Source organism: Aspergillus alliaceus, assembly GCF_009176365.1.
Source record: "Aspergillus alliaceus strain CBS 536.65 unplaced genomic scaffold BDW43scaffold_65, whole genome shotgun sequence".
Classification (NCBI taxonomy): Eukaryota; Fungi; Ascomycota; class Eurotiomycetes; order Eurotiales; family Aspergillaceae; genus Aspergillus; species Aspergillus alliaceus.
The window spans coordinates 37,174-60,943 of record NW_022474748.1 but is presented as its reverse complement, the minus strand read 5'-3'; the positions used below and the strand labels follow the sequence as shown (position 1 = coordinate 60,943).

The window sequence follows — 23,770 nt, the reverse complement described above, 5'->3', positions numbered from 1 at the left end:
AAGGAATAAATATATTTGATAATATTCAAAGGGTGAGACCAGGTGAAACTAGATAAATATGGTCACCGAGACTAAAAAAAAGTGAGGAGAGGATATTTAAGCCAGCCATCTCTCCTCTTTGTCTTTATACCACTCGTCAGATGCTGTGATTACTAGTAATGCAGTCCAATACAGATGCCTCGGAAGGAGGAAGCCCGGCCAATAGTCCCACAAACTACCTATATGGCTTTGCCAAAATAAAACTCCAGCACCTATCTGGAGAATATCGGAAGAAGAACATGATAAGGTTCAAGAGAGCTTTGATAGGAGGCCAATGCTCTCTGCTCGACCCAGAGCACCATATCACCGCCCTCATCGACATGAATACGCTCAATAAGGGTTTGGAGAAATCGGGCATAGATGCTACCACACTGCTTAATGCAATCGATCCACCACATCTTTCTCTGGAAAACGCCGTCGTCCTCGCGTGTTTACGAGGGCGAGATCTCCTGGAGGCAGCTAGGCGCGTACTACCACCGGGCCAAAGGTGGGTAGTTGTAAAATTATATGTTGACAGTATGTCCTCTCATGCTAGCTTGAGTCCCAGTCCTGATCGCTACTCTCAAGGTCTTCCTGTCATTTTATGCACCGAAATCACTGAAAGTTTCTCCTGTGTTGACAGAGTATCTAATGTGGAGATTTTCGGAACCCTTCTACGTGAATTTTCTGGAATAAAGTCAACTTTCTGGCGCAGCAGATTGCCTTCCGATTCGGATTTCCAATATGTCCAAAGAGTCGCTCAGACCCCCGAGTTACGGGAATCGTTCATCGCTCTGATTCCATTTCCTGGGCTTTGGAGAACGTTTACTTTTCGGAAGCTAGAGCATGTTGTGTCCCCTCGGTGCGATGAGGTTAGCCATCTTCCCAGCCTCTTCCATTCGTTACTTTGACTGGAATCCCGCTGAATGAAATGCAGGTAATGGTTCACTACCTGCGGGAGATCATTCGTATTTGGTCACTCCTATTGCCCGGTAGAGCGGGTGAGGCCGATACGCTGTCAGTAGAACTCATTGAAGGGAAGATGCCGAAATACTCAACCCAGGACCGCTCAGATATTATGCGTCTAATTAACGACGGCACGCTCTTCCCGGATATTTCTGATGTGGATGAGCGGGATAGAGTACTGCAGGTCCTGCTTGAAATTCCTGGCAGGGTCCCGTCCTTGACACTCTTCTTTGATGACGCAAAATGCTTCTCCGGGCCCTCCAAGGCTATGAGGGACCTATTCTCTGTTGGCCCTAAAACATCAATTTATAGCGCAGCTCTACACCGCTGGGACGGAGGTACCCAGGCTTACAACGTCCAATTAACCGACAGCGAGTACGAGACTGTCCCTATCAACGGTATAGTGCCACCAGATGAAGCAGAAAGAGCCATAGCATCGGTTAGCTTGCTACAATTATGGCTGACGGCCTTTCGACACTTCATCAATCCTCGGACAGGGAGAACAAGAAAAGTAAAGAACGTTCAGCCTTTGTTTGAATTACGGGGAGAGCCTGAGCTTGCCAAGTCGGCCAGCAGATTGGGTTTTACAATTCCAAAGAATGTTTCTACTGCAGTCGACTCGGTTTTGCCGGCTTTTCATTATACCTTCGAAACGCTCGCAGGTGCTTCTCACAAAGATCTTGCACGGAAAACCTTGTATATGTCAAAAGGGTTTCTACATATCTTCGGCGACGGACCCAGATCCCATCAGTCAGATCAGAAAATCCCTGAGCTTTCTGTGAAAACGGATAGCCGAAAGTCAAGTTTCCGAGCCGGACGACCACTCAAAGATGAGTACATAAATGACCGATCGTTCTTCTTTCTTCAACATATGGTTTTTAGTGAGGGAGAGATTTTCCTTTATCCAAGCTCATTTGCCGTCATAAAAGATATCTTCTGCTGTTTTTTCGGCCGACAACATCTTGGATCTCTCTTGGATCACGACGCCTCCGGAGCCTCCAACAAATTCACATTTGCCGAGGAAGCTCCGCAAGGAGCCATTACGCCTGGGGCCATGTTACCAGAAGAACCGCAAGCGTTGGCAGATAATACAGATCTTCATACTGACCCCGTTGAAAACGGTGATTCAATAGCGACAAGCCCAATAGAACTTGAAGTGCACCCAGATCCAGGGCCCTCTACTCAGATTATGGACGGTGTACAGCAGTCTATACCTTTAGCTGCAGGTTTTGAAGACGAGCATAGCAAAGCCCCAGTGTCTCGGAAAGTCCCAATATCACTCCATCGAAGCGCCATCCATGAGATACTACCATTGTGGTATCAGTCAGATATCACGAATGTCGTAGTCTTCTACCTGTTCAACTCAAGGGAGTACTACAAGTTTTTTGCCGAGGCAGAAATGGAAATGCGACTCGTCCTAAACGACCTCGCCCGTGCCCATTATTTCCTCATCGTCGATGAAGAAAAAGTCGTCTCTCCAAATATGGCAGATCTAGTCACTGAGGTTCAGCGGACACGACTGCTCTTCGTTGGAGCAAAATCAAAACCGGGGGAGCTGGAGACCAAGGCAGGGGGGATTAGCAAGGCTGCTTTGGAGGATTACATATCCAAATATGATGTTCATACAGGGAAACGACGGTTCGAATTCGCTCCGGGTGACACTGATGATGGAGAGCGACCACACTCAACTAAAAGAAGAAATTGACTTAAACCGTATGGTCGAGCATCATCGACCTATAAGGGTTTCTCGGAGTTCAGACAGTCTTGTCGGGTCTGGTTGTCATTTCATAGATTCCAAGCAGTGCCAATTCCATGTTTTTCACTAAAATAGACCTAACTGCAGTGTATTTAACGGTTCAATATCAGGCAACTCTTATCAAGCAACATCCTCTGGGACAAGAGAAAGACCTTTGGTAATACACCACAGCGCGACGGCTTTGCCGTATTCCACTCATTCTTATATAAGGGGCTCCGCTGGAATGTTTGAGAGTCTTATTAAGTGACTTCAGTGTTGGGATTCTGTTTTTGCTGATTGAGATCTGAAGCCGGATAGATAATCTAATATAGGTAGAAGATTTCTCTATTAACTCTGAATATGTTACCTGTTCTCGACACCGGCACTGATATCCTCAAATTTGGAAAAGAATTGAAAAGAATCTATAACTCCCCTTAAGGTTCTCTAAGAGAGTCAAAAAGAAATTGTAGTTCCTTAAGTCCTGCAGCAAAATGAACATTTAGAATTACAGGAAAACCAACTCATGTAATCATAATCTGTTGTGTTTATTGGCATGGAGTAAGAATAGTTATATAATAGATCACGGCCTCTAAATCTATATACAAGGTCTATCAGGATATTCTAATCTTCTTCTCAAGATCTAACGGCGCTGTTCTTCTCTAGATAGACTTCAGTTACTTTTACTTGATCTGTATGTGGACCTGCATGAATTAACCACAACAATAGAGTGGAATATATATTATTTGTGGAGTTAATTTCTACTCCGTGTTCCAAAAGAATCTTCACAGAATCTAAGGCACCATATTCTGCAGCCTAAGAGAGAGGAATACACTGGTTTTAGTCGTGATTATCCTTGGTAGTACCAGTCCTTAGGAGATGACGAAGAAGCTCAGGGCAATCTCCTATAGCCGCGTAGTGAATAAGAGATCTCTTATAGAGGCCTTGGGGATTTGAAGTGTCCTTTGACTCCATTGAGGAATGCGCATCGTTAAGAAAGTCCATGATATCATTGCTTAGCCTAATCTCCGTGATATTTTTCAAGCGTCGGAATTCGCCATCGATAACGGTTTTGGAGTTGCGGGGGATGCTCATTGCGATAGTTCCAGTTGAATGTTTGCAATGTGTAGCTGCACAAATTTATGACCGCAGAGGACCTTAAAAGTAGCGGATACTCCCGGCGAGTACAGCATGTAGTTCATGAGATTCTCTTCATTAGTGTTTTGGGCATGGAAGGCAATTTAATGTCAAATTCCACTGTGTATACACTTTGTTCCAAGATTTTTGACGAGTAAGTGGAAAATATACATGCCTCGTGCTAGATCAATGTATGAAAACACCCTGCGAATCACGTTTCGCGGATCTCCGGTAGGGAATAAAGAGCCTTCGGAGGTTCCAAGACTGGTAGTGATCAACAGAATCCGAGGGTCGAAGCCGCAGCGGGTCGATGGGTACTTGGGCCGTCTTAGACCCAAGGTGCCACGCCAGTTTTTGCCCCCATACGACTAAAAAGCGGCGCGGCACGTCTAGCATTAGATAAAAACAGGCGCGATGTACGGGGTCTAATCGTGCTGTCAAAAACAACCTTCTATTTCTTGCGAATATGTGAAACTTAGTGATATTGCTAAAAATGGTAGTGACTCCTAAGTTAGGATCTCCAATCGAATTGCCTGTTCGCGGAGTCCCGCGGCATATGACACTCCCCCAAACTATAGACATTCAGTCAGATTTTGTGAAGTCTGGGTCCCCTTACAACCAGCTAAACTGCTTCTTTATTAGCCTGTCACTGACTTGGGGACCAGTCAGCGCTATTAAGTTTTCAGAAGGCTTCAACTTAGCCTACATATACTAAGAATGGATTAAAGAAAGGGATTTACAGGCTAGGAACTTCAAAGAAATATCTTATCTAAATCTAGTTAACTTAAAAAAGATATTTATTATAAAGCAAAACATCTTTTTCCTTTATAATACCTGGGATATCTTGCTAGAGGAGATTTAACAATTATTATCAAAATTTTGCTTGGGCAAGGTGGAGATTGCAACTATCTTAAAAGAGGTATATAAACTTCAGACAGTCCTTTCAGAGAGGAACTACACTGACATCCCTAGATTCTGCAAGCCTTAAAGTACATGCATAAAGTGCTTGGTATCTGCTATAGGAATGTCATACTTTCTACAGTCTTAATTAACCAGAAAGGAGTAGTCAAATTAGGTCAGTATAGTCTAAAATATATATATTGAAAATAACCTTTTATTAACAGACTTTATAGCGGACGTTGGAAGCAGCCTAATTAGGGAACCAAGAAGACAGCAGAAAAATAAGGATCTTTAGGCTATTTATTTAATAGCTTACTTGCTCTTGAGACTGGATAAGATATCTGTAATTTATAGAATAATAGGACTGCTTATAAAGGACTTTACTAGGTTCTCTAGGAGAGCAACCACAGCTAATCTTCTAAAGATAAGTGACACCTTAAACAGATTACTGGCAGCCAAATTACTAAGATTAGCATCCTTTCCTATATATTAGCCTGGGACCGTGGTGTCTGTGTCCAGTAAGTATTCTCTGCGGGATCGCTCGATGACGAGTCCTAGGAAGGATGGTACTGGCCCACGGCAGGATGAAGATATGGAAGTATTTGAGATAGACCATGCATTGTTTCTTAGTTACAGATTCTTTGGAGTCTGTTTAATACACCCTTGATCATGCTATGTGTACTCTGAGAAGCACAATCAATTGAGTCAATAGAGTCTATAGATCTTTCTTAAGGAGAGGAAATTGGATAATTTCCTGTAGAAGCAAACTCTAGATTATGATATTGTATCCATAGCAGAATATTACAGGTCACCTTGGGTGAAACATGTATAATAAAGCAGGCTGCACGCCTATTTCGGAGTTATGACCGCCCTCCTATCCAGTAACATATAAGAAGGTCAGAAATTACATACGGGTTCTATCGCTATTGTTATTACTGGCCAGTATGGGTCATACACAGCTATTTGATGATTTTGAAAGGAACCTGTCCAAGGCTGAAAGTGCTTCAGTCATTGAGACTCGTTATGTGTGCATGCTTCTCAAGCTTGACTATATTTCATGGTTCTACAACACCTCAGCTAGCGCTGCGCACTGGGCACTACTTGCTGGATATCTGGTTGTTCCGGGAACATTTACTTCTCTTCAGAAGTCCGACTTTCTCACGGAAGGTCTGGAAACGAACCGCACCGGAAAAGCCATCCTCAGCATGATTCAGAATCCGCCCCTCCTTGCTATTGCTTGCTTTTTGATGGTTCTGGGCTCAGTATTGATTTCTTGGCTCACCTGGGAGCGAAAGGAGAATTACATATGGCTCGTAAACCGGTTGTTCATGTCAGTCTCAGCATCTCTTGTCAGTTCAGATGCTAATCGTTTGATAGACCAGTCCTCTTAAATGCGATAGCTGGGTTACTCACCACTTTCGTCAATGTGTATACGGCGCAAAATGGGGAATGGTCAATAATGGCTGTTTTGACTGTTGTCGTCACCCGGGCGTCTACGGCAGTCTCCTTGAGCTTGACCATAATATACAAGTTCGGGAAGCTAGAGAGGGTGAAGAGAGAGCATGAGATGGAAATAAAGGCTGGCTTCCATGTGGTTTCGCACAAGGCCAGCCATCCACCTACTGGCAAAGTGGGACCTGGCAATCTAGAGAAAAACAGTGGCTAGTTTCTCATCCCGACTTGTCAGGGAATCATCAGCAGGACTGTGCCGCACATCAACGTGCTAGGATTGCTGCGTGGCCATTGAAGGATTAGACTGGACCAGCCATTTACGAGCAGCTGCTTCGGGGCGGGTTTTACTACTAAAGCAAAGCCTGTGTTGGGTTAGTTCGTTAGTGATTAAGTAACAGACCATAGGACTCAATATAGCAACTACCGAGTATCAAGCAAGTGCCTTCCAAACCTTTCAATCCCTCCGCTCCAAGAGAAGCTTCAGGACCCCGGAGCCCACTTTGGCTTGATCTACCAGAAGGAAAATAGGTGGGCTCAACCGTGGCTTATGATACTAGGATATTACATCTAGCCAATTCCAACAGATATTAATTTGCTGTGAGGGGTCCTTTCGAAGAGGTACTCTGGAGAAAGCAGTCATTCCAAGTTTAGGTCTAATACTGCTCAGATTCCGACCCACGCCGGAATTTGCGCGGGGTCACTCAGCATCAGGACACCACCTCATGGTAGTGAGTATGGTATTAAACCTTTAAAAAGACGATTCGATCTCCCTAGGTCATAGGCCGAGACCATAATGATAAATTCTTCTTCGCGCTGCGGAATGGGGGGCAACCTGGAAAAGGTAAGTCTTAAACCCTTTATCAAAATAACGGATGCTAAGGGACCCATTTCTAGCATTGTGCATACGGACATGGTGACTATTTATATAGATGACGGTGATTTACCATTTTTTGTTCATTCAGGAGCGCTTCGGGCATTTCCACTGGCTATCAAGGAATCCATCAAGGTGTCTAAAAATAAAGAAAAGAATACTTTTATGCTTCTGGGTTGGATGGATGAGCTCATGTTTGAGCTCTGCTGTGAGTTTGCATACACAGGCGATTTTTTTGTGCCTGAACCATTCTTGGCAACGGTCGCTGGCTATGCGAAGGCGTCATCATCAGGAACAGTCATGTGGCCATGTTCAGGCAGTTTCATGGCACAGAATTACCCTCCTAGTTCGGAACAACAATCTCCGCTATTCGCATGGGGTGACATCGAACTAGGCGTTTCCTGCGATGATACTCTATCTAAGCTACACCAGGATGAAGTTTGCAACGAAATATTCCTGAGTCATGCTCGCCTCTACCGATTAGCTCTAAAATCAGGCTGGTCATCCTTAAGTGCAGCGGCCCTCCGATGTTTAACAATCGCATTGGCATGCTTTACTCGTTCTGAAGAGCGCATCTGCAGCATTGTGGAGCTGCTACATTTTGTGTTTGATGGAGATACTGAAGATATAGACAGCTTGCATCACTTGCTTCAAGCATATGTAGCGTGGAAATGTCTACCCTACAGCTAGACCCTGGCTTCCGGCGATTTCTGGAAGGTCAGACAGGTTGACTGTCCCAATGCAAAATCTGATGACAGACTAAATACAAATTTAGGGAAGAGTATGGCAATTTATCCTTTTCAGGCATATACTAATCTCTTATTCAAGTGATATCATAGTGGTAGAGCCGTCTCATCGGCCTTCTGTATACACTTGCCGGCATTCCACGAAATTTTGTAATCTATGTAAGGCCATTCCTTTCTTTAAGATCGGAATACAGACACTTCTAAACACATGGAATCCAGCTCGGATCTCATTTGCCCCTTCCTCCTTGTAACATTATGCGTGTCTCTTGCTACGGACGCTTAAAAGCCATCTTTTTGATGGCCCAATTACTTGGGATGAAAATCCCACTCCGTATAGGCATGACTTCTTAGCATTTCTTTATTCTTCATATTCGCTCCCATTGGTGTCCCATGCCCACTGATTTGCCCCCCTTGCCGCTAAGCAAAGCGACGGAGCTTCTTTTCGCGCGACCCCGTTTACCCGGATGTCTGGCCGGCTGGGGAGCAGCTCCCACCATCTCCACATCCCCGTGGTTAGCCGCCAGCCGAGCAGAGTCCATTTCTGGTGGTCGGCGACGTTGGATCAAGGGTCGTTGCCGCTAAAACCTTGCGGATGGTCTGCCCTGCGCGCCACTGGACTGCATGGTGGGTTGATGTTGATCAATCCCGTTCAGTTGACTCAAACTGCCCAACATCGCGGACATCGATATTCGGTCCTGCCAGTGATGCCCAACCACACAACCTCGACAGAATAGCGTGGCCCACCACGGCTGGCGGCCATGATTTTTGACACCCGCTTTTCAAATGGGTCACCTACAGAGACGATCAGAGATACAACAGGTTAATTCCTGTCATTGACATTGATGTTTATGTATGGCTTAGCCAGAAGCAGCTTGATTACCACTAAGTGCCCTCGCTTGGCGGTTTCGTGCAGATCGATTAACGGGTGGTTAGCAAGGACCTGGGCTACTGAATGATATCCTCTCTAAGCCACTAGATGCAAAGGCGTTCAGCCCCTGCATCCACCATGTTGACGTCCCATCTATGATCGAGCAACACCTGCACCATCTTGCTCTCACCGCGGCTCGGGCCATGGCAGCGGGAGTGAATCTAGATTTTAAAGACACAGCAATGCACAAACGGCTACCTAAGTTCACAGAAACGTTCCCTTCCAAACAGTTCTCGACAAAAGCACTGAAAACCAGACTGTTCCCGTTGTCAGCGTTTGTACCGCGGATGATGTCGATCGATCCGCGGGAGCCGCCAGCGTGCGATAAACCGATCTCTCAGGACCATATATACAAGGGCGACAAAAAGCTACCGATCAGACATCAACTTGTGGCAGCTGTTGGATTGTACAAAGAAACCTTCGTTATTGACCAGTTAATGCTCTGGCTCACCGTACTTGAAAGAGTTGGTTTGAAGATCAGAGCGGCTACTCCATGCGATATTATCAGGAAACTCGTACCCCTCCGGACTATTGCCAGTTTGATCCACCGTCTGCTCATCGCGACTGCACAGAGGTCACGATGGTAGGCCCTGAAGTCAAGCGAGAGGTCTCGAAGAGAATGGCACGCTGACTCTCTCTTCCTTTCCTTTCTTGCTAATAGTTCGGAAGGAAGCCTTCAATCAGGCTTTGGATGAGGCTCGGAAAGGCAACGACAGCGGGGGCAGAAACGTCAACGGCAGAGACTGTGTCTTGGACGCATTCGCATATGCCTCCTCATCCTTCAACGTCCTTCTAAGAGCATTGCGAGACTGACCTGATCAAGGCTCTGCGACCAATGACTCTTCATCCCCGATCGGCGTTAGAAGTCGGCTAGCCTCTCACAGCTTCTGCGTGGTATTGTGGACATTCTGGGCTCAGAAACCCAAGATAAGCGGCAGCGTTCTTCAGCTTATAATAGTAGGACGACTCGGAAAAAAAGAGCACCTCTTTCGCTCCCCTACCAGATACCACGGATTTTGGATCCTACGGACTCAATGGAGAGCAGTCCAGAGATATAGGACTGCTCGGATGGATGGGGAGGATGGATACCAGGCATCGTTGATGCAGAACCGATACAGGATTGCTGACACCGACATCACTAGCATAAATGCGCATAATTGTACGAGGAGAGCCATGACGTTTCCACTTGGCGGCTGTACGTCGTTGACCTCTATACGCAATTTATTACCTAACCTGATAGAGAATTACAATGCATTGCGATATCTTTACCAAAGCATACGTTTGCTATTAGGCTTCTTATTTAAGGACATTTTAGGTATCTTAACTATAGGCTTTAGGTAAAGCCAGGCAGCCCAGATAGGGGCTAATTCAGTTTTTTCGAGAGTTTTCCCATATGATAATGAGCTATGTCTACAGCATACCAGCTGTTAAACCACTGATCGCTGCCTAGAATGATTCATTGTGGATGTACTCTGTACTCGAGATGTTCGATAAACTCCGCCAACTGGCGGGCTGACAGACTTAGAATCTTTCAGTAAACCCAGCAAGAAGTGGACCCTAATGGCAACCCCACCAGCAGCACCCACCAACCAACACAAGCCGACTACGTTTCCACTCACTTTTACCACTGTTAGCAGAAAGCCTATTGTGGCGTACTCGTACAGAGATCAGATATCGCTTTCTCCATGATATAGCAATAACGTCACAGAACACAAAAGGAAAATGCACAGTGCTCTGTGCAAGGGTGGCTCCGGTAGAATGAAACTTTTGATTACCGCATACAGCGGCATTATGACACATTACTCCTATAACTTCCCTCTGTCTCCTCACCCCTTCTCCTTTACCCTTCCTGATTGAAAGGTGCCATTGTGCTAATAATATCATATATAAAAGCCCCTTTATTTTTCCACTCATCCTTTTGGATCACTCCAATATCATAATCAAACCTAGCGTTAGATCATCAAGCTTCTCAGAAATGGGAGGCAACTGGTCTGACAACAAGGGCACGGAAACTGTACGGTACCTTCCTTGCATTGCTGGTGGGTGTTTGTCCACTACTAATGTGCATTGTCTTTGCATCAGATTGACCCCACGAAGGTTTCGCGCAGGAATGATAACTCCCTAGACAGCCGGCTTGAGGATGAATACCATTACATGGTGAACACTGATAACACATTTACTACAGCTCAACGCTAATATTTCTAATCAATGTGAAATAATTCCAGGAAGTAAGTACATATCAGCAGTTCAAAAAACCGGCTCAATGTTGAAGCTGCTTATGTATATTCAATTCTAGAGAAGCTCTCTCGGTATGTACATATTTTCAAGAAGGCATACTAACCTACCCTGTGTATGCTGTATCCATATTTTCTGAGATGCTGATTCTAATCGCAGGACTACTTTCTCAGGGTGATTTAATTCAGGGCATGAATCGCCGATATAGGGAAGAGGAAGAACGAGCACGGCACCAGGGCAAGGACGCTCTGAAGGAATTCCACAAAAATGCGATCAGGCCCGACGAAGCTCAGCTGCTCGAGCTATTCAAAAAGTCTGACACAGATAACGATGGTTACGTTACTGTTGATGGTAGGACTGACTATTAAATTGCTCGGTACTACTCTTTGTTTGCTGATGACTGACATGGTGTCAAGAGTATGTCAAAGGTGTCAAGGCTTATCTTCACGAGCAGGAGTTGCAGGACTTTGAACGTCGGTATATCAGGTTAGCACGATACTGAGTACTCAAGACACCTTTTAGTATCGTGAATCGGTAAAGGCTAGTCCAGGATAAAATAGAAGCCAGAAATGGACGTTGGGGAAATTCAGTGGGATACAGTTGGGAATACTATTTGATATACCGGCGTATATGTATTATATGTGCTTTTCTATGTATTGAGGCCTTGGATATCTTTTCCATCAGTGCAAAATATCACATAGGGCGATCATTCTCAGCAAAGGTGGCATCTGGAAAACGAAATGTGTCTTGAGTACGCTTCAAGACATAGTGCTAATGGAGACATTATCCCTCTATATAGCATGCTGTATAGGATGGCTCGATAACTAGTTATAAATTGAACGCTAATTGGGCTTTTAAATATACCGGATACTGGATCATGCTGACCGCTGGATTAAATCCTATAATCCTACAGTTACATCGCTTTGCTTGTTGTTAACACCCGTTTAAGCTTGTTCTCTTCCGGATGATACGGTTCGTTGGCCTGACTGCGGGCCATATCATTGATCCACCCCTCATTTGGCCGGATCTTCTCTCCCTGTGACAATCTTGCTGCTAGGTACAGCCAAGACAACATGTTACCCACAGTGCTCACCTCATCACTAACACTCTTCGCAGCGTATCTGCTCATGCGGTCGTATAAATCTTGGTCTGCCCAGAGGTCAAAGAGATGCTCAGCTACCGCATTGGTGTCACCGGGCTCGACTAGGAACCCATTCTTGCCGTGTTGAACTTGTAATGGAATCCCACCAGCCAGCGTTGCGATCACGGGCTTTCCCTTATGTAACGCCTCCGAGACTTTTACTTCAAACCCTTCGCGAGTGGAGAGCTGCAGAGCAATCTTTGCCCTGGTGAGAAGAGTGTTGAGCATTTGGTCACTTGGATCGATACGCATTATGCAGACTAAAGACTTGATGTGCTTCAGATGTTGCTCAACAAACTGCAAGACAGAATTGTACACAATCGCAAGGTCGGGGTCGTCAACCGATCCATGGCTGCAAATGAGCAATTTTGGAGGTTTCAGGTCTGGACGAGATTCCGAAAGGCGCTTGTGGAAGGCATTGTACGAGGTGAGTACATCGCATATACCTTTGGAAGGGTCAAACCGAGCCACCTGCACAATATAGTCCTCTATATTACGTTAGTACACTTGGGAGTTCCGTAGAAAGAGAGCAAGGTATGCTCACCGCTGGGAAAATTAATGGTTGGCATAGACTGCTCTTTACATCTTGAATTAAAAATTCGGCAATAGTAGGAAATACTCCAATCATCCAAGGGTTTATTGAGTCCATCCAGCCTGCTATTTGTCAATTTCAAAAGATGCACATAAAAGCAGCGCCGACCATACCAATCAGTGGAGGCAGGCATATATCCAGTCCTCTCCGGGGCCACATTATTTGGAACGAACGCACGGACAGGGTGGCTGATAAAGACATCTGCTTGCTTAATACTCTCCCATAGAAGCTCCCAAGGCTCGGCCTGCGGAGTGCCTTGTGTAGCAATGAGATCACTTCGGATTTGTATATGGCTCCTGAAAATGACTGGCCTATCCGGGGTGCGCTCCTTGATTAACGGAATTAAAAACGGCAGCTGCGGGTCATCGATGATAATCACGTCGGCGCCGCCCTCGGTTGGGTGAACCAGTGGGCCATGTTTGTGCAACCAGGGAAGTTCATTCATACCAGGAAGCGATATGGCATACTTCCCGAGCCAAGACGCAGCTGGTGGCCCAGCCTTCCTAAACCAGAAGCGCTCGGCATTCTCAAGTACCCAGTCACGGAGGGTATCCCTATCTTGCGGGGTGAACCGTGTGTCGGGAGGTGCTACACCTTGCAGGATATTATGGTTGTTCTTGGTGATGCGAAAGATGCCAGGGCGTGGTTTAGGAACGTACCTATACAGAAATGAGCCCAAATGCGTGCATTCATGAACTTGCCGCTGCCCACGTGCGGCGGTATAAAACTTACCAGTTCAGTTCTACACCGAGCACCCTAGCGAACCGGACAAGGGCATGGCGCATCAGGGCAACCCCGCCTCCCTGTGGCGTTGCGCTGAAGAATGCTATCTTCACTTTTCGCTTCTTTATGTCACTGGCGGATTTATTTACTGCAGACCAGGTGGCCGCTCCAACGGTCTTCTCATAATCTGACAGCTTAGTCATTTTCACATGGAACGCAGCGTCAACTTCTACGAGGCCTTGGCTGCCGATCTGGGGAGAAGGAGCTTACTCTGCCTGTGTGCCATCAATTTCGTTCCCAAGAACCCATCCGCCAGATTCACATTGTGAGGGCATTTTCATACGGCAGTAGCCACAGGTGCCACAGGACGTGATGCAGGAGACAAGCACGGTCTGACCGACTGTGAAGTTCGTGACAGCGACGCCAAGGGAGTCAATGATGCCGACTCCTTCGTGGCCAAGAATGCGTCCTGGAGTGCAAGACGGGACGTGGCCTTCAAGGATATGGTGGTATAAAGAATCCTGATGACAGCGTCCGTGGGTTCCAGAATAGTTGGTTTCTGGCGATCTTCGACCGCGATCTTCTTGTTACCAGTGTAGACAACTGCTTTCATCTTTACGGATCAAGCCCAGATCGACTAGCTATGTCACGATTCCAAGGTTATATCTGAGGGAATGAGAGATGCAGGAATAGCGGTTAGGACCTACTGGGTCTTCTATTATAGATTAGATGCTTCGCTACCCAGCAAAATAAAAGCACTCCGAGCCCAGCAAGAAGATTTCACAGGGCCACAAGTGAGCCGAATACCAGAGACAGATCCAAGTCGTCATCCCTTCGTAAGGTTGAAGCGTAGGAGAGCATCGGCGTGTTTAAACTTCAGGACAATTATGGAAGAACAGGCCGTGTTGGAGAATTACGCAGTGAAAGCCGTTTTCAGACGTTAAGCTATGCCATGACTCTCATCATACGCTGTTGTTGTACGAGTCTGCACGGAAAATATTGGTGGAGCAGATCAATGGGAGATCCTTCCGCGGTTAGTTAGATTTCCAGAAATCTGACCTTATCTCTTTTGCATCCTGTGTATACGGCATCTACAATTACATATCTTTGTTGAGCTAACGTTAAAGTTTCCCTTTTATTTTCATTTTATTATTATTTGTTTTATTCCCTATTTTGTTTTAGACCAGAGGATACTGTGATGTTCTTGCAGGGAACCAGTAACGTAATCCACTGTCCAGTTGGCCACCATCAGCATTTCCAGTAGTGGCCACAAATTTCGGTGGCGTTGCGTACATACTTCACACTGAATTCTTCCTGCGACTTCAGAGGCATTGCTCTTAGATGTCCTTGAGTACGACGGTTACTGCATTATAGTACTTTCCGCGTAAAAAATTATTCTGCAGGAGGTGCTGTAAGTACTTTGGGGTATGGCTTCAGTAACCTGACTCGTGCTCTTTATAAACCAAACCCTTCTATAAGAAGATCGCTCTGCATTTCTTCCTCCACTGGTATCAAGGATCTCATAGTTTCGCTTCATATGGGTGTCAACTTAACAGAGTCTTAATGTACGGAGACCTACGATCAATGGCCGATTGTCTCATGATCACTTAAATATTCCTCAGGACCCCGCTTCTACAGTTTTTAAACAGTTCGGTCTGTTATGAAGAGATCTTCCCCCACAAAGGATAGCTTCTCTTTATTCTTTGCTGATTTGCATACACCCGGTGTAGCTCCTCCATTATGACTCATGAGTCAGATGTCATGCCACCGGTGTTGGCTAGCGACGAATACTACAATCTCGGCTCGTTCAGTCGGAAGATCACCACATCCAACCCAAATGCTCAGACTTGGTTCAATCGTGGCCTTAGGTGGGTTTACGCCTTTAACCATGTCGAGAGCGCCTATTGCTTTGAACAAGCTACTGTCCACGACCCTTCGTGCGCTATAGCATACTGGGGACTAGCATATGCTCTGGGTCCAAACTACAACAAACCATGGGAGCGTTTTGATGGAGAGGACTTGAAGGCATGCGTGAAACGGGGATACGAGGCATCACGCAAAGCTAAAGGGCTTGCAAAAGATGCGACTCCAATCGAGCAAGCGCTGATCGAAGCCATCCAATGGCGATTTCAGAGGTCATCTCCAGCCAATACTACGGAGCAGTCGGCGCTGAATCATGGATATGCGACGGCGATGAGATCTATCTACCGAGCGTTTAGCGATGACCTGGATGTTGCTGTCATCTACGCGGATGCGTTGATGAATCAGACTCCCTGGGCGCTCTGGGATTTGTTTACCGGCGAACCAAATCCAAAAGCCGCAACGATGGACGTCAAGAAGGTGCTCGAACGCGCTCTGACTCAAGAAGGGTCTGATAAGCATCCAGGACTGCTGCACATCTATATCCACTATATTGAAATGTCGCCTAATCCGGAATTGGGCGTCAATGTTGCTGACCAGCTGCGTGACTTGATGCCAGATGCAGGCCACATCCACCACATGCCCACTCACCTCGACGTTCTGATCGGTGATTGGCGACGTTCAATTACTTCCAATTACAAGGCTACTCTAGCTGATGACAAGTATGTGCGCCGCGCAGGCCCATACAACTTTTACACATTCTATCGACTTCATGACTATCATTCCCTCATCCATGCTGCTATGTTTGCGGGGAAGCTCAAAACAGCAATGGATGCCGTCGCTCGGATGGAAGCTTTAGTCCCCGAAAACGTGTTACGGATTCAATCCCCACCCATGGCTGATTGGCTGGAGAACTTTATGTCAATTCGCCTACATGTCATGGTGCGCTTTGGAATGTGGAAGGAGCTGAAACAGATGGGATTACCAAGTGATTCTGAACTTTACAAAGTCACAACGGCAACTGCTCATTACGCCAAGGGAATTGCCTGCGCAGCTACTGGGGATATGAATGGAGCCCTAAGGCAACGAGAGCTCTTCCAGCAGACCTATGCACTCGTCCCAGAGACCCGCCTTGCCTCCAATGGCAAGTGTCGGCAGACCCTGGCAGTGGCCGCGGCCATGCTGAATGGAGAAATCGAGTATCGCCGTCAAAACTATGCCGATGCCTTTGAATATCTGCGAATATCCATCGGCCTTGACGACAAGCTCCCATATAGCGAACCACGGTCGTGGATGCAACCAACTCGACATACCTACGCAGCGCTTCTCCTGGAACAGGGCCATCTCGAGGAAGCGGCCAACGTATACCGCGCAGATCTTGGACTTGATGATACACTAATCCGCCCCCGCCGCCATCCAAACAATGTTTGGTCGCTGCAAGGGTATTATGAGTGCTTGACACGGTTAGGAAGATGGGAGCAAGCGGCTGTTGTCGAGCCTGCAGTAAAGCTCGCGCTTGCTGTAGCAGATATTCCCATCAAAGCTTCATGTTTCTGCCGCCTGGGTACGTCTTAAGGGCCTCGCGTCATTTAACGGGTTGTAGGTCTACCCGGAGCTGTCTCTACAGTTATCATCTAAACATCAATACCTGCATCAACCAAAGAAAGAGGATTAATTATTTATTTAATCAATTCTGCAATGTACTACTTGAAGCATTTTCGTGTTTGGTAGAGCCTGTTATGGTAGAGATGAATGAAGAAGCATGTAGCACATGTATGGGATACCTTATCAGAACTACAATGTTAGCCTTCCATGGCTAGACTGAACATTCGACAGCAACAAGCATGGGCTGTTCTACAACCTCGGGCCGCATATTGTGAGTGTATCATTTGAGTCTTCGCGGGCTTGAAGTAGGTGGTCATAACGAAGGGCACTGTTTCAGAGGAGTCAAGGGGCTGCGCGTCTCCTGCCGAAGTGAATTTGTATGCTTGACTGTCCACGATCACAAGTTCTCCATCAAAATCCGCGAGTGTGCCAATGCCGTGGTCGCCTTTAGACAGTACATGTGCTGCTGGAAGGCCTCCCGAACACAGACCCTGTGCAAGAGCACTGATGACTGAGTACTGGTAGATTTTGTTGGACACTGCCATTGATTCTCTTTTTTGACTATTGACCTTATTGGATCTAGACAGGTTAGGACTAGCGGATGGCCTCAATGAATTCGTGAGACGGTTGTTGAGATGATATGTTGGACATGGAAAAATATACTGAAAAGACTTCCAACCTCGCGCATACTGACGTAAGGATCCATCTTTGAGTGCCGCAATCAAACCTATAGTAGCTCGTATGACACCGGTAATTAATGCATCCAATGTTGTGTATATCTTCAACAAGGGTTCTTTCGTTCTCAATAACAGATATTGCTAAAATACGGACCAGGTTTTCCTATCAACCAAAGTGGTTATTCTTGGTTGTGTATGATAACCACAATCAGCCAATAATATCAGGCCGTGTGGCCACTTTTGGTAGTTTAACCTTTATTGGTTATTGGCGGTTTTCGTCAAACTAAGAGGAGTGGATCTGGGGTGTTTCTCCTTTCCTATCCTTTTTTTTCCCCCCGTTTTCTCTACGTATCGCTCGTTTACAATCGAAATGAACGAGCGCTGTTGCGGTTTCAGGTAGCTGGATATAGCGTGATTAATGTTCCTTCCTTCTATAAGAGAGCGCATGCTGGGACAGGATTACCAACTCCTTGTAGTTACGGTTCAATGAGATGTTATATGTTCCTTACAAATTCACACCGTCACATGAAGACCAGAGTGTTTTCTACTTGTCGTTAAGGGCGAAAAGACGGTCCAGGAAAAATTGGCGGAAGAGCTTGTGCACAAAATGAACTTTGGGACAGATGCAGAGTTACCGTGGTGTCCTTTCGAAACCTTGTCCGGTTTCATAACTCGGACCAAAATCATTGATGTAACTTCCTGTAATCTCATTCAGTTTATGAAGATCTACAATTTAGAATGTTCTGGGCGTTTGTGAGGAAGTGCTTGGCCAGGCCTGTGGCACTATTCAGTGTAGTAATAGGGTACTGCGTGGCTGTAGAATCGTCAATTAACCGTCATACTTTTCGTATTCCTTCCCTGTTAAGCTTTATTACCAACCTTCCGTGCTATTAGGCGGCGGGTTCCACGATTTAGTAACTAATTATGCTTATCACATCTTGGGCCACTTCACGGTCTATGATCTCAGGGCGTCCAGAGTCCATTAAGTCAGTGTTTTGTGATACTGACTCTATCGAACACGACATCGAGGAGCAGGGTGACGTTCAGTAAGCGTGCCAGTATAAATGTGCCTGAACTTCTTGGTGTAGTCTTGTATACTAAGTGGCTCAATTCTTTGGCAAGACGTGAGACTTAAAATAAGCCCTAGCCTTTTCCAACATTGACCTGGTTTAGTTGTCCGCGGGAATCGGTGCTTGCCATCGAGGAAAAAGAGATGAATTTCGAGCACTTAATTGGGCTCAGAGGCGGTGACGTCTTTCATTCTCTGCTATCCACACCAAGTGTGGATAGCGCTTGTGAGTCTTAACGCAACGGTTGTCAAACACTTTCATTGGGGGCGTAATGTAACTTATTGTGGTACAGTTGGCTACCCTGGTGGTGCTGCCCTTCCTTGATTCGATGGAATATACAACACCGATAAGTTCCAGTTTATACTCACTTATCATGAGCAAGGTGCTGGCCATATGGCGGAAGGATATGCCCAGGCAACTCGCAAGCCAGGAGTCGTGCTTGTAACGTCCGGTCCAGGCACGTCTAATCTAGCGACTCCCATGCTGAACGCGCTGCTGGGTGGGAATCCAATAGTGGTTATCTGTGGCCAAGTTGCGACCACTGCACAAGGCATAAATACCTTTCAGGAAATAGACATTCAGGCCTTCGCCAAGCCATGCACAAAATGGCTTACTATTGTAAACTTAATTGAGGAGCTGCCCTTGTCCCTGGATTATGCCTTTGAGCAAGCTATGTGCGGTCAGCAAGGACCAGTACTAGTAGCCATCTCTAAAGATATCAGCTCGGCGATTTTTAGCCGTAAAGTATACAAAAAAGTTTTAGACTTTATACCGCAATATCATGATATTATTAGCACCCACACTACAGAAAATCTAGTATCTGATAAGACCACACAGATTATTTGCTGGTCAGCGCAGTTGATCGGTCGTGTAGAACAACCGGTAATCATTGCAGGCCATGGTATTCTCAGCAGTCGTGATAGGCTAGCACTACTTGCCCAATTGTCAGTAAAAGCTCATATCCCCATTGGTACCACACTTCTCGGTTCAGGAAGTTTCAATGAAAGCTGACCCGAGACTGTCCACATGATAGGGATATATAGAGCAGTATATATAAACTATACCGTGTAAAATACTGACTTGATTCTGGCATTATGTACTAGACTTGATGAACATGCAGTTGCTGATCCAGCAAGTTTCGCACTGAAGGCTCGAGCTGCAGAGAGAAGTAATAGTGGCAGAATTATTTAATTTAACATTGAGCCCAGAAATATAAACAAAGTTATTAAGGCCACCGGTGCGGTGTATGGGGATTTAACAGACACCCTACCCCTTCTAATATCAGAAATCCGACAGCAAACCAATCGGGTCTCCTGGTTGAGGCAAATCCAAACGTGGAAGAAGAACAACCCGTTCCCGCAACTCATGAATAAGCAGCACGGCGATGATAATAAAATGCGAATCTTGCCCCACCAAATTGTGAGTGAGCTTAATCGGCAGATCCGGATGCTGCCCACCAAGGCGATCATTACTACCGGGGTGGGTCAACACCAAATGTGGGCTGCGCGGTGCTATCGCTGGCGGTACCCGCGGACATTCATCACTTCGGGTAGCATGGGCACGATGGGATTTGGTCTCGCCGCTGCCATTGGAGCTCAACTGGGCCGCCCAGACTCGTTAGTAGTTGACCTGGATGGAGATGGTTCTTTTAACATGACAATGGAGGAGCTCCTGACAGCGTCACAACACGGGATACCAGTCAAAGTCATCATATTTGATAACCATGAGTAGAGAATGATCACGCAATTCCAGCAAACCTACTACAATGATCATTGTGCACATGTGTATCCTCAAAATGCTGACTTTATTCTTCTAGCGAAAAGTATGGGTTGCTTGGGACGTCGGTGCAAATCTCCAGAAGATCTGAAGGATAGAATACAATGGCTGCTAGAAGCTGCTGGGCCGGCTGTTCTGGATGTTGAGCTCTACAGTGAACCTCCTATGCTTCCCATCGTACGAATTGGGGCATCTTTGGATACCTTTTTGACAGAAGTAGATTGAATTGTTTAATATGATATGTGACATTTGTTACAGCATATTACACAGATTAACTCTTAAAAAATTCGTATAAATTCCTTTTTCTTTTTTTTTTTTTTTTTCCCATATTCAAGCTAGCTCTTTCCAGTAAATTTACCTCGGCGGCACACATGAGAGGGAATCTATCCCGGCATGCCAAACATCGTAACCAACACATTCGTTTTACTTGGGGCCGGGCGGGTACCGAGATAAAAGGATTGGCCATTGAATTCCGCGCTGAAGCCTCGCAACATAATCGTCTCTTATCAGTGTGTTGCTCCATTTGGAGCTCTAGATCATCTCTAGATGAATTTCCCCATCACTGTTAGGAATATCGCCCCTGTCTGAGGTGGAATTTACCAAATTGTCTTCCCCCACCTCCCTCGATCTGGGTCAATTGACGGGTGGTGTAAGTAGGTCCTTAAGAGATGACTCGAAAAGGATACTTATTGTAAGCAAAATTTATTGTACTACGGGCAGGTCCTCATGCAAGCAGTTGCTGCCAACTCCGCATTCTGCCACAGCTAATTATGCAAGGTAGATAGATATTATCAAGCTCGTTAGGAATGCTTCCTGGAAACTGATCTGACGATTCTTATTGTTCATATTTGGGTCACAAATAGGGGATTTATTGGATTTCTTCATTCCTTATTAGGTTGGAAGTGATTCGTAACAATTCCATGTAGGCGGAGTGGGCCGGTATGAACAGCTAAGGAAAGTAAGCCATTTCAACCTGCCCAGGACAGTACTGTGAGCGCAGTGCTGGATATTGCAGAAGCATTTTGGAGCCGCGCGCCAGAGGGGCTGCAGAACATGGAATGAGGCAGGTAGGCCAGAACCGACCTTGGAGCCCTAAGTTCGTCAGTATGTAGTTGGTTGCTTGTGTATAGCGGCTAAGGGATACTTTTATACATTTGTGATAGGCAGTCGACCTCCTACCCCTGCCGACTTTGTTGCAGGTCAAGTGGATTTAACTTGTGAAATACATTGAAGGGGTCGTATTTCTTTTTAATGTCCAATAGCCGATTCGCATTGATGCCAAACATGTCAGCTGGTGTTACGTTGTCCTCTAGCAATGGAATCAGTCTTGCATCCTATGGGAGAGACAATATTGTATCGACAGCAGACTTACCGCGTGTATACCCGATGAAGTTCGATACTAAGGCTGTTGATTCATGGCCTGCTCTTCGTATTTCTTCTTCACACATTACCTGAATGGACTTCCCCCACGAAAGAATGTCTTCGTCCCTGCCAGGGTCAGTCCACTGCAGAATCAGTGCACCATTCAGAATCTTCTTGCGAGCGGGGAAAGCGGTGTTATCTGTGGAAATACAGCAGATCTGGGATGGGTCAAAATAGTCGAACTCCAAGGCACTCTTAGCCATATCTGTCTCGATGGCGAGTTGATGAGTGAATTCTCCCATAAGTTTAGAGGCAAACTCAGACCGAACTGGTGGAGCCAGATGTACACCTAGTATTTTTTTCCGACCTCCTGCGGTCACTGCTGCATCAAGCATGGTGTTGGCATCCAAGTACGGTCTCATTCGGACGTCGTCGCTACTGCATTTAATATCAAGCAGCCTCGCAAAATGTTTCTTTCCTTCTGCTTCACAGCCGTTGAAGAATAATACCACATTGACGAGCGGAGACCCGTTCTCAGGTGACAAAGCCAAGACACACTGCGCCGCGGCCTTCCCTTGGGGATGAACAAGAGCCGCGTTGAGGGCCTGAATGACCTCCGGTAACCTGTCACAGGGGTAACTTCTTATGCCACTCCAGACCAGATTAGGTTGTGGGTGCGCCTGAAGGATGAATTTTTCCACGACCCCAACATTCTGTCCAGCACCTCGTAGAGCCCAGAATAAGTCTGGATTATTGTTTTCTGATGCCAGGACCTCCGCTCCCTCAGCTGTAACCACATTCGCCGAGAGAAGATTATCAATGACGAGTCCATATTGGGGAGTGAGATATCCGTAACCTCCGCGCAATGTGAGCCCTCCAACTCCTGTCTCACTGACAGTTCCCCCGACAACGGCTAGCTGGTATTGGGCGGCTGCTCGATTCACATCTGCCCACAATGCTCCCCCTTGGGCGGAGACTGTCTTGGTGACGGGATCAACATTCACCTGTTTTAGATGGTGTAGATCGACCAGGATTCCTCCGTTGCTGGACGCAGAGGTGTCAGTGGAGTGACCCCCACCCTTAACTGCAAGATCAATGTGGTGATCCATCGCAAACTTAACGGTCCTTGCTATGCCTTGCGCATCCGTTGGGCAAACGACCAGGCCCTACATGAGAAGGATATGTCATTAGCTCTCAGTTCCTCTCCACTATTAAGACGGCATTACCGGTCGTAGATAGCCGATAGCAGACCATCGCTGTAAGCACCTTTCATACTCCTCAGAGCCTGGATTGTGAGGAGTTGCATGATTCCCAAGCCTTGCTTTGAGATCCTCGATTTGGTTGAGCGTAATGATGGAATCGGACATCTTGAAGTTTCTACGACCGTAACTTATTTTAAAAATAGAACCCAATTAAGTGAGATATGAAACTGGCAGTAGTTGAAGAATGAGCCAGAGGCCTAAGGAGCGGGAACAATAAGTTTTTTGACCTTTTCTGTTTTTCTGCTAACCATTTCCCCATTCTCCCGCTATGATTTAGGTCAACTCGTATAGCTGGTTCCAGATCCTAGTATTGTCGCCACTTTGTCCATTTGCAGCGAGTCTCATCATCACAATGAGATCACTGAAGGGATCTCCCAGGGCACTTTCCAATAGCCAAAAGAACATTGAAGAACGGAAAAGGTTGGGTCTGTGTAACATGACAATGCTCATGGGACTTAACATATACATCGTTGTTCCTTAAGAAATAGAAAGGTTGTTGTCGCCCCATCGTGATTTCAGCTGAAGCACTCTTCGTCAGAGAGACCAACCCCACAATTTTCACTCTTTCTGCCACTTGGGAAGTTTCTGTAGTATGCGAAGAAGAGTACGGTTAGGGACTAAATTTCAACGCATGTAGAACAAGGTTAACCGAACCATGGAAATACACGGCGTAAAGATGTAAAACGCCACCACACTATACTTGATGCCGCACACTGT

General features: G+C 46.2%; 8 protein-coding genes across 8 annotated transcripts; 5 read left to right on the top strand and 3 right to left on the bottom strand.

Annotated features, from left to right (window-relative positions):
• Nucleotides 1-158: 158 nt before the first annotated feature.
• Nucleotides 159-2,689, top strand: BDW43DRAFT_315909 (uncharacterized protein; the record flags this gene model as incomplete). The annotated part of the gene is made up of 2 exons (XM_032048163.1): nt 159-890; nt 956-2,689. 2 exons carry the CDS (start codon nt 159-161, stop codon nt 2,687-2,689), a joined length of 2,466 nt encoding a protein of 821 aa, XP_031895246.1.
• A 3,008-nt stretch (nt 2,690-5,697) lies between these two features.
• On the top strand, nt 5,698-6,419 carry BDW43DRAFT_303897 (uncharacterized protein; the record flags this gene model as incomplete). The annotated part of the gene is made up of 2 exons (XM_032045499.1): nt 5,698-6,083; nt 6,131-6,419. 2 exons carry the CDS (start codon nt 5,698-5,700, stop codon nt 6,417-6,419), a joined length of 675 nt encoding a protein of 224 aa, XP_031895245.1.
• Nucleotides 6,420-10,619: 4,200 nt separating this feature from the next.
• On the top strand, nt 10,620-11,530 carry BDW43DRAFT_291322 (uncharacterized protein). The gene is made up of 4 exons (XM_032043601.1): nt 10,620-10,764; nt 10,833-10,907; nt 11,159-11,336; nt 11,402-11,530. Exons 1-4 carry the CDS (start codon nt 10,726-10,728, stop codon nt 11,485-11,487), a joined length of 378 nt encoding a protein of 125 aa, XP_031895244.1. The 5' UTR covers nt 10,620-10,725; the 3' UTR covers nt 11,488-11,530.
• A 368-nt stretch (nt 11,531-11,898) lies between these two features.
• Nucleotides 11,899-14,054, bottom strand: BDW43DRAFT_322971 (uncharacterized protein; the record flags this gene model as incomplete). Its single annotated transcript, XM_032049651.1, has 5 exons — nt 11,899-12,614; nt 12,671-12,780; nt 12,832-13,377; nt 13,451-13,692; nt 13,785-14,054. The coding sequence occupies 5 exons, from the start codon at nt 14,052-14,054 to the stop codon at nt 11,899-11,901; spliced, it is 1,884 nt and encodes a 627-aa protein (XP_031895243.1).
• Nucleotides 14,055-15,439: 1,385 nt separating this feature from the next.
• Nucleotides 15,440-16,885, top strand: BDW43DRAFT_291318 (uncharacterized protein). The gene has a single exon (XM_032043599.1). The coding sequence runs from the start codon at nt 15,635-15,637 to the stop codon at nt 16,874-16,876; it is 1,242 nt and encodes a 413-aa protein (XP_031895242.1). The 5' UTR covers nt 15,440-15,634; the 3' UTR covers nt 16,877-16,885.
• Nucleotides 16,886-17,103: 218 nt separating this feature from the next.
• Nucleotides 17,104-17,451, bottom strand: BDW43DRAFT_315904 (alpha-acetolactate decarboxylase-domain-containing protein; the record flags this gene model as incomplete). Its single annotated transcript, XM_032048162.1, has 1 exon — nt 17,104-17,451. One exon carries the CDS (start codon nt 17,449-17,451, stop codon nt 17,104-17,106), a length of 348 nt encoding a protein of 115 aa, XP_031895241.1.
• A 1,168-nt stretch (nt 17,452-18,619) lies between these two features.
• BDW43DRAFT_322967 (thiamine pyrophosphate-binding protein) lies at nt 18,620-20,654 on the top strand (the record flags this gene model as incomplete). Its single annotated transcript, XM_032049650.1, has 6 exons — nt 18,620-18,865; nt 19,005-19,647; nt 19,687-19,720; nt 19,757-19,821; nt 19,876-20,351; nt 20,385-20,654. Exons 1-6 carry the CDS (start codon nt 18,797-18,799, stop codon nt 20,652-20,654), a joined length of 1,557 nt encoding a protein of 518 aa, XP_031895240.1. The 5' UTR covers nt 18,620-18,796.
• A 743-nt stretch (nt 20,655-21,397) lies between these two features.
• BDW43DRAFT_315902 (FAD-binding oxidoreductase) lies at nt 21,398-23,158 on the bottom strand (the record flags this gene model as incomplete). Its single annotated transcript, XM_032048161.1, has 4 exons — nt 21,398-21,521; nt 21,609-21,738; nt 21,802-22,957; nt 23,018-23,158. The coding sequence occupies 4 exons, from the start codon at nt 23,156-23,158 to the stop codon at nt 21,398-21,400; spliced, it is 1,551 nt and encodes a 516-aa protein (XP_031895239.1).
• Nucleotides 23,159-23,770: the final 612 nt, after the last annotated feature.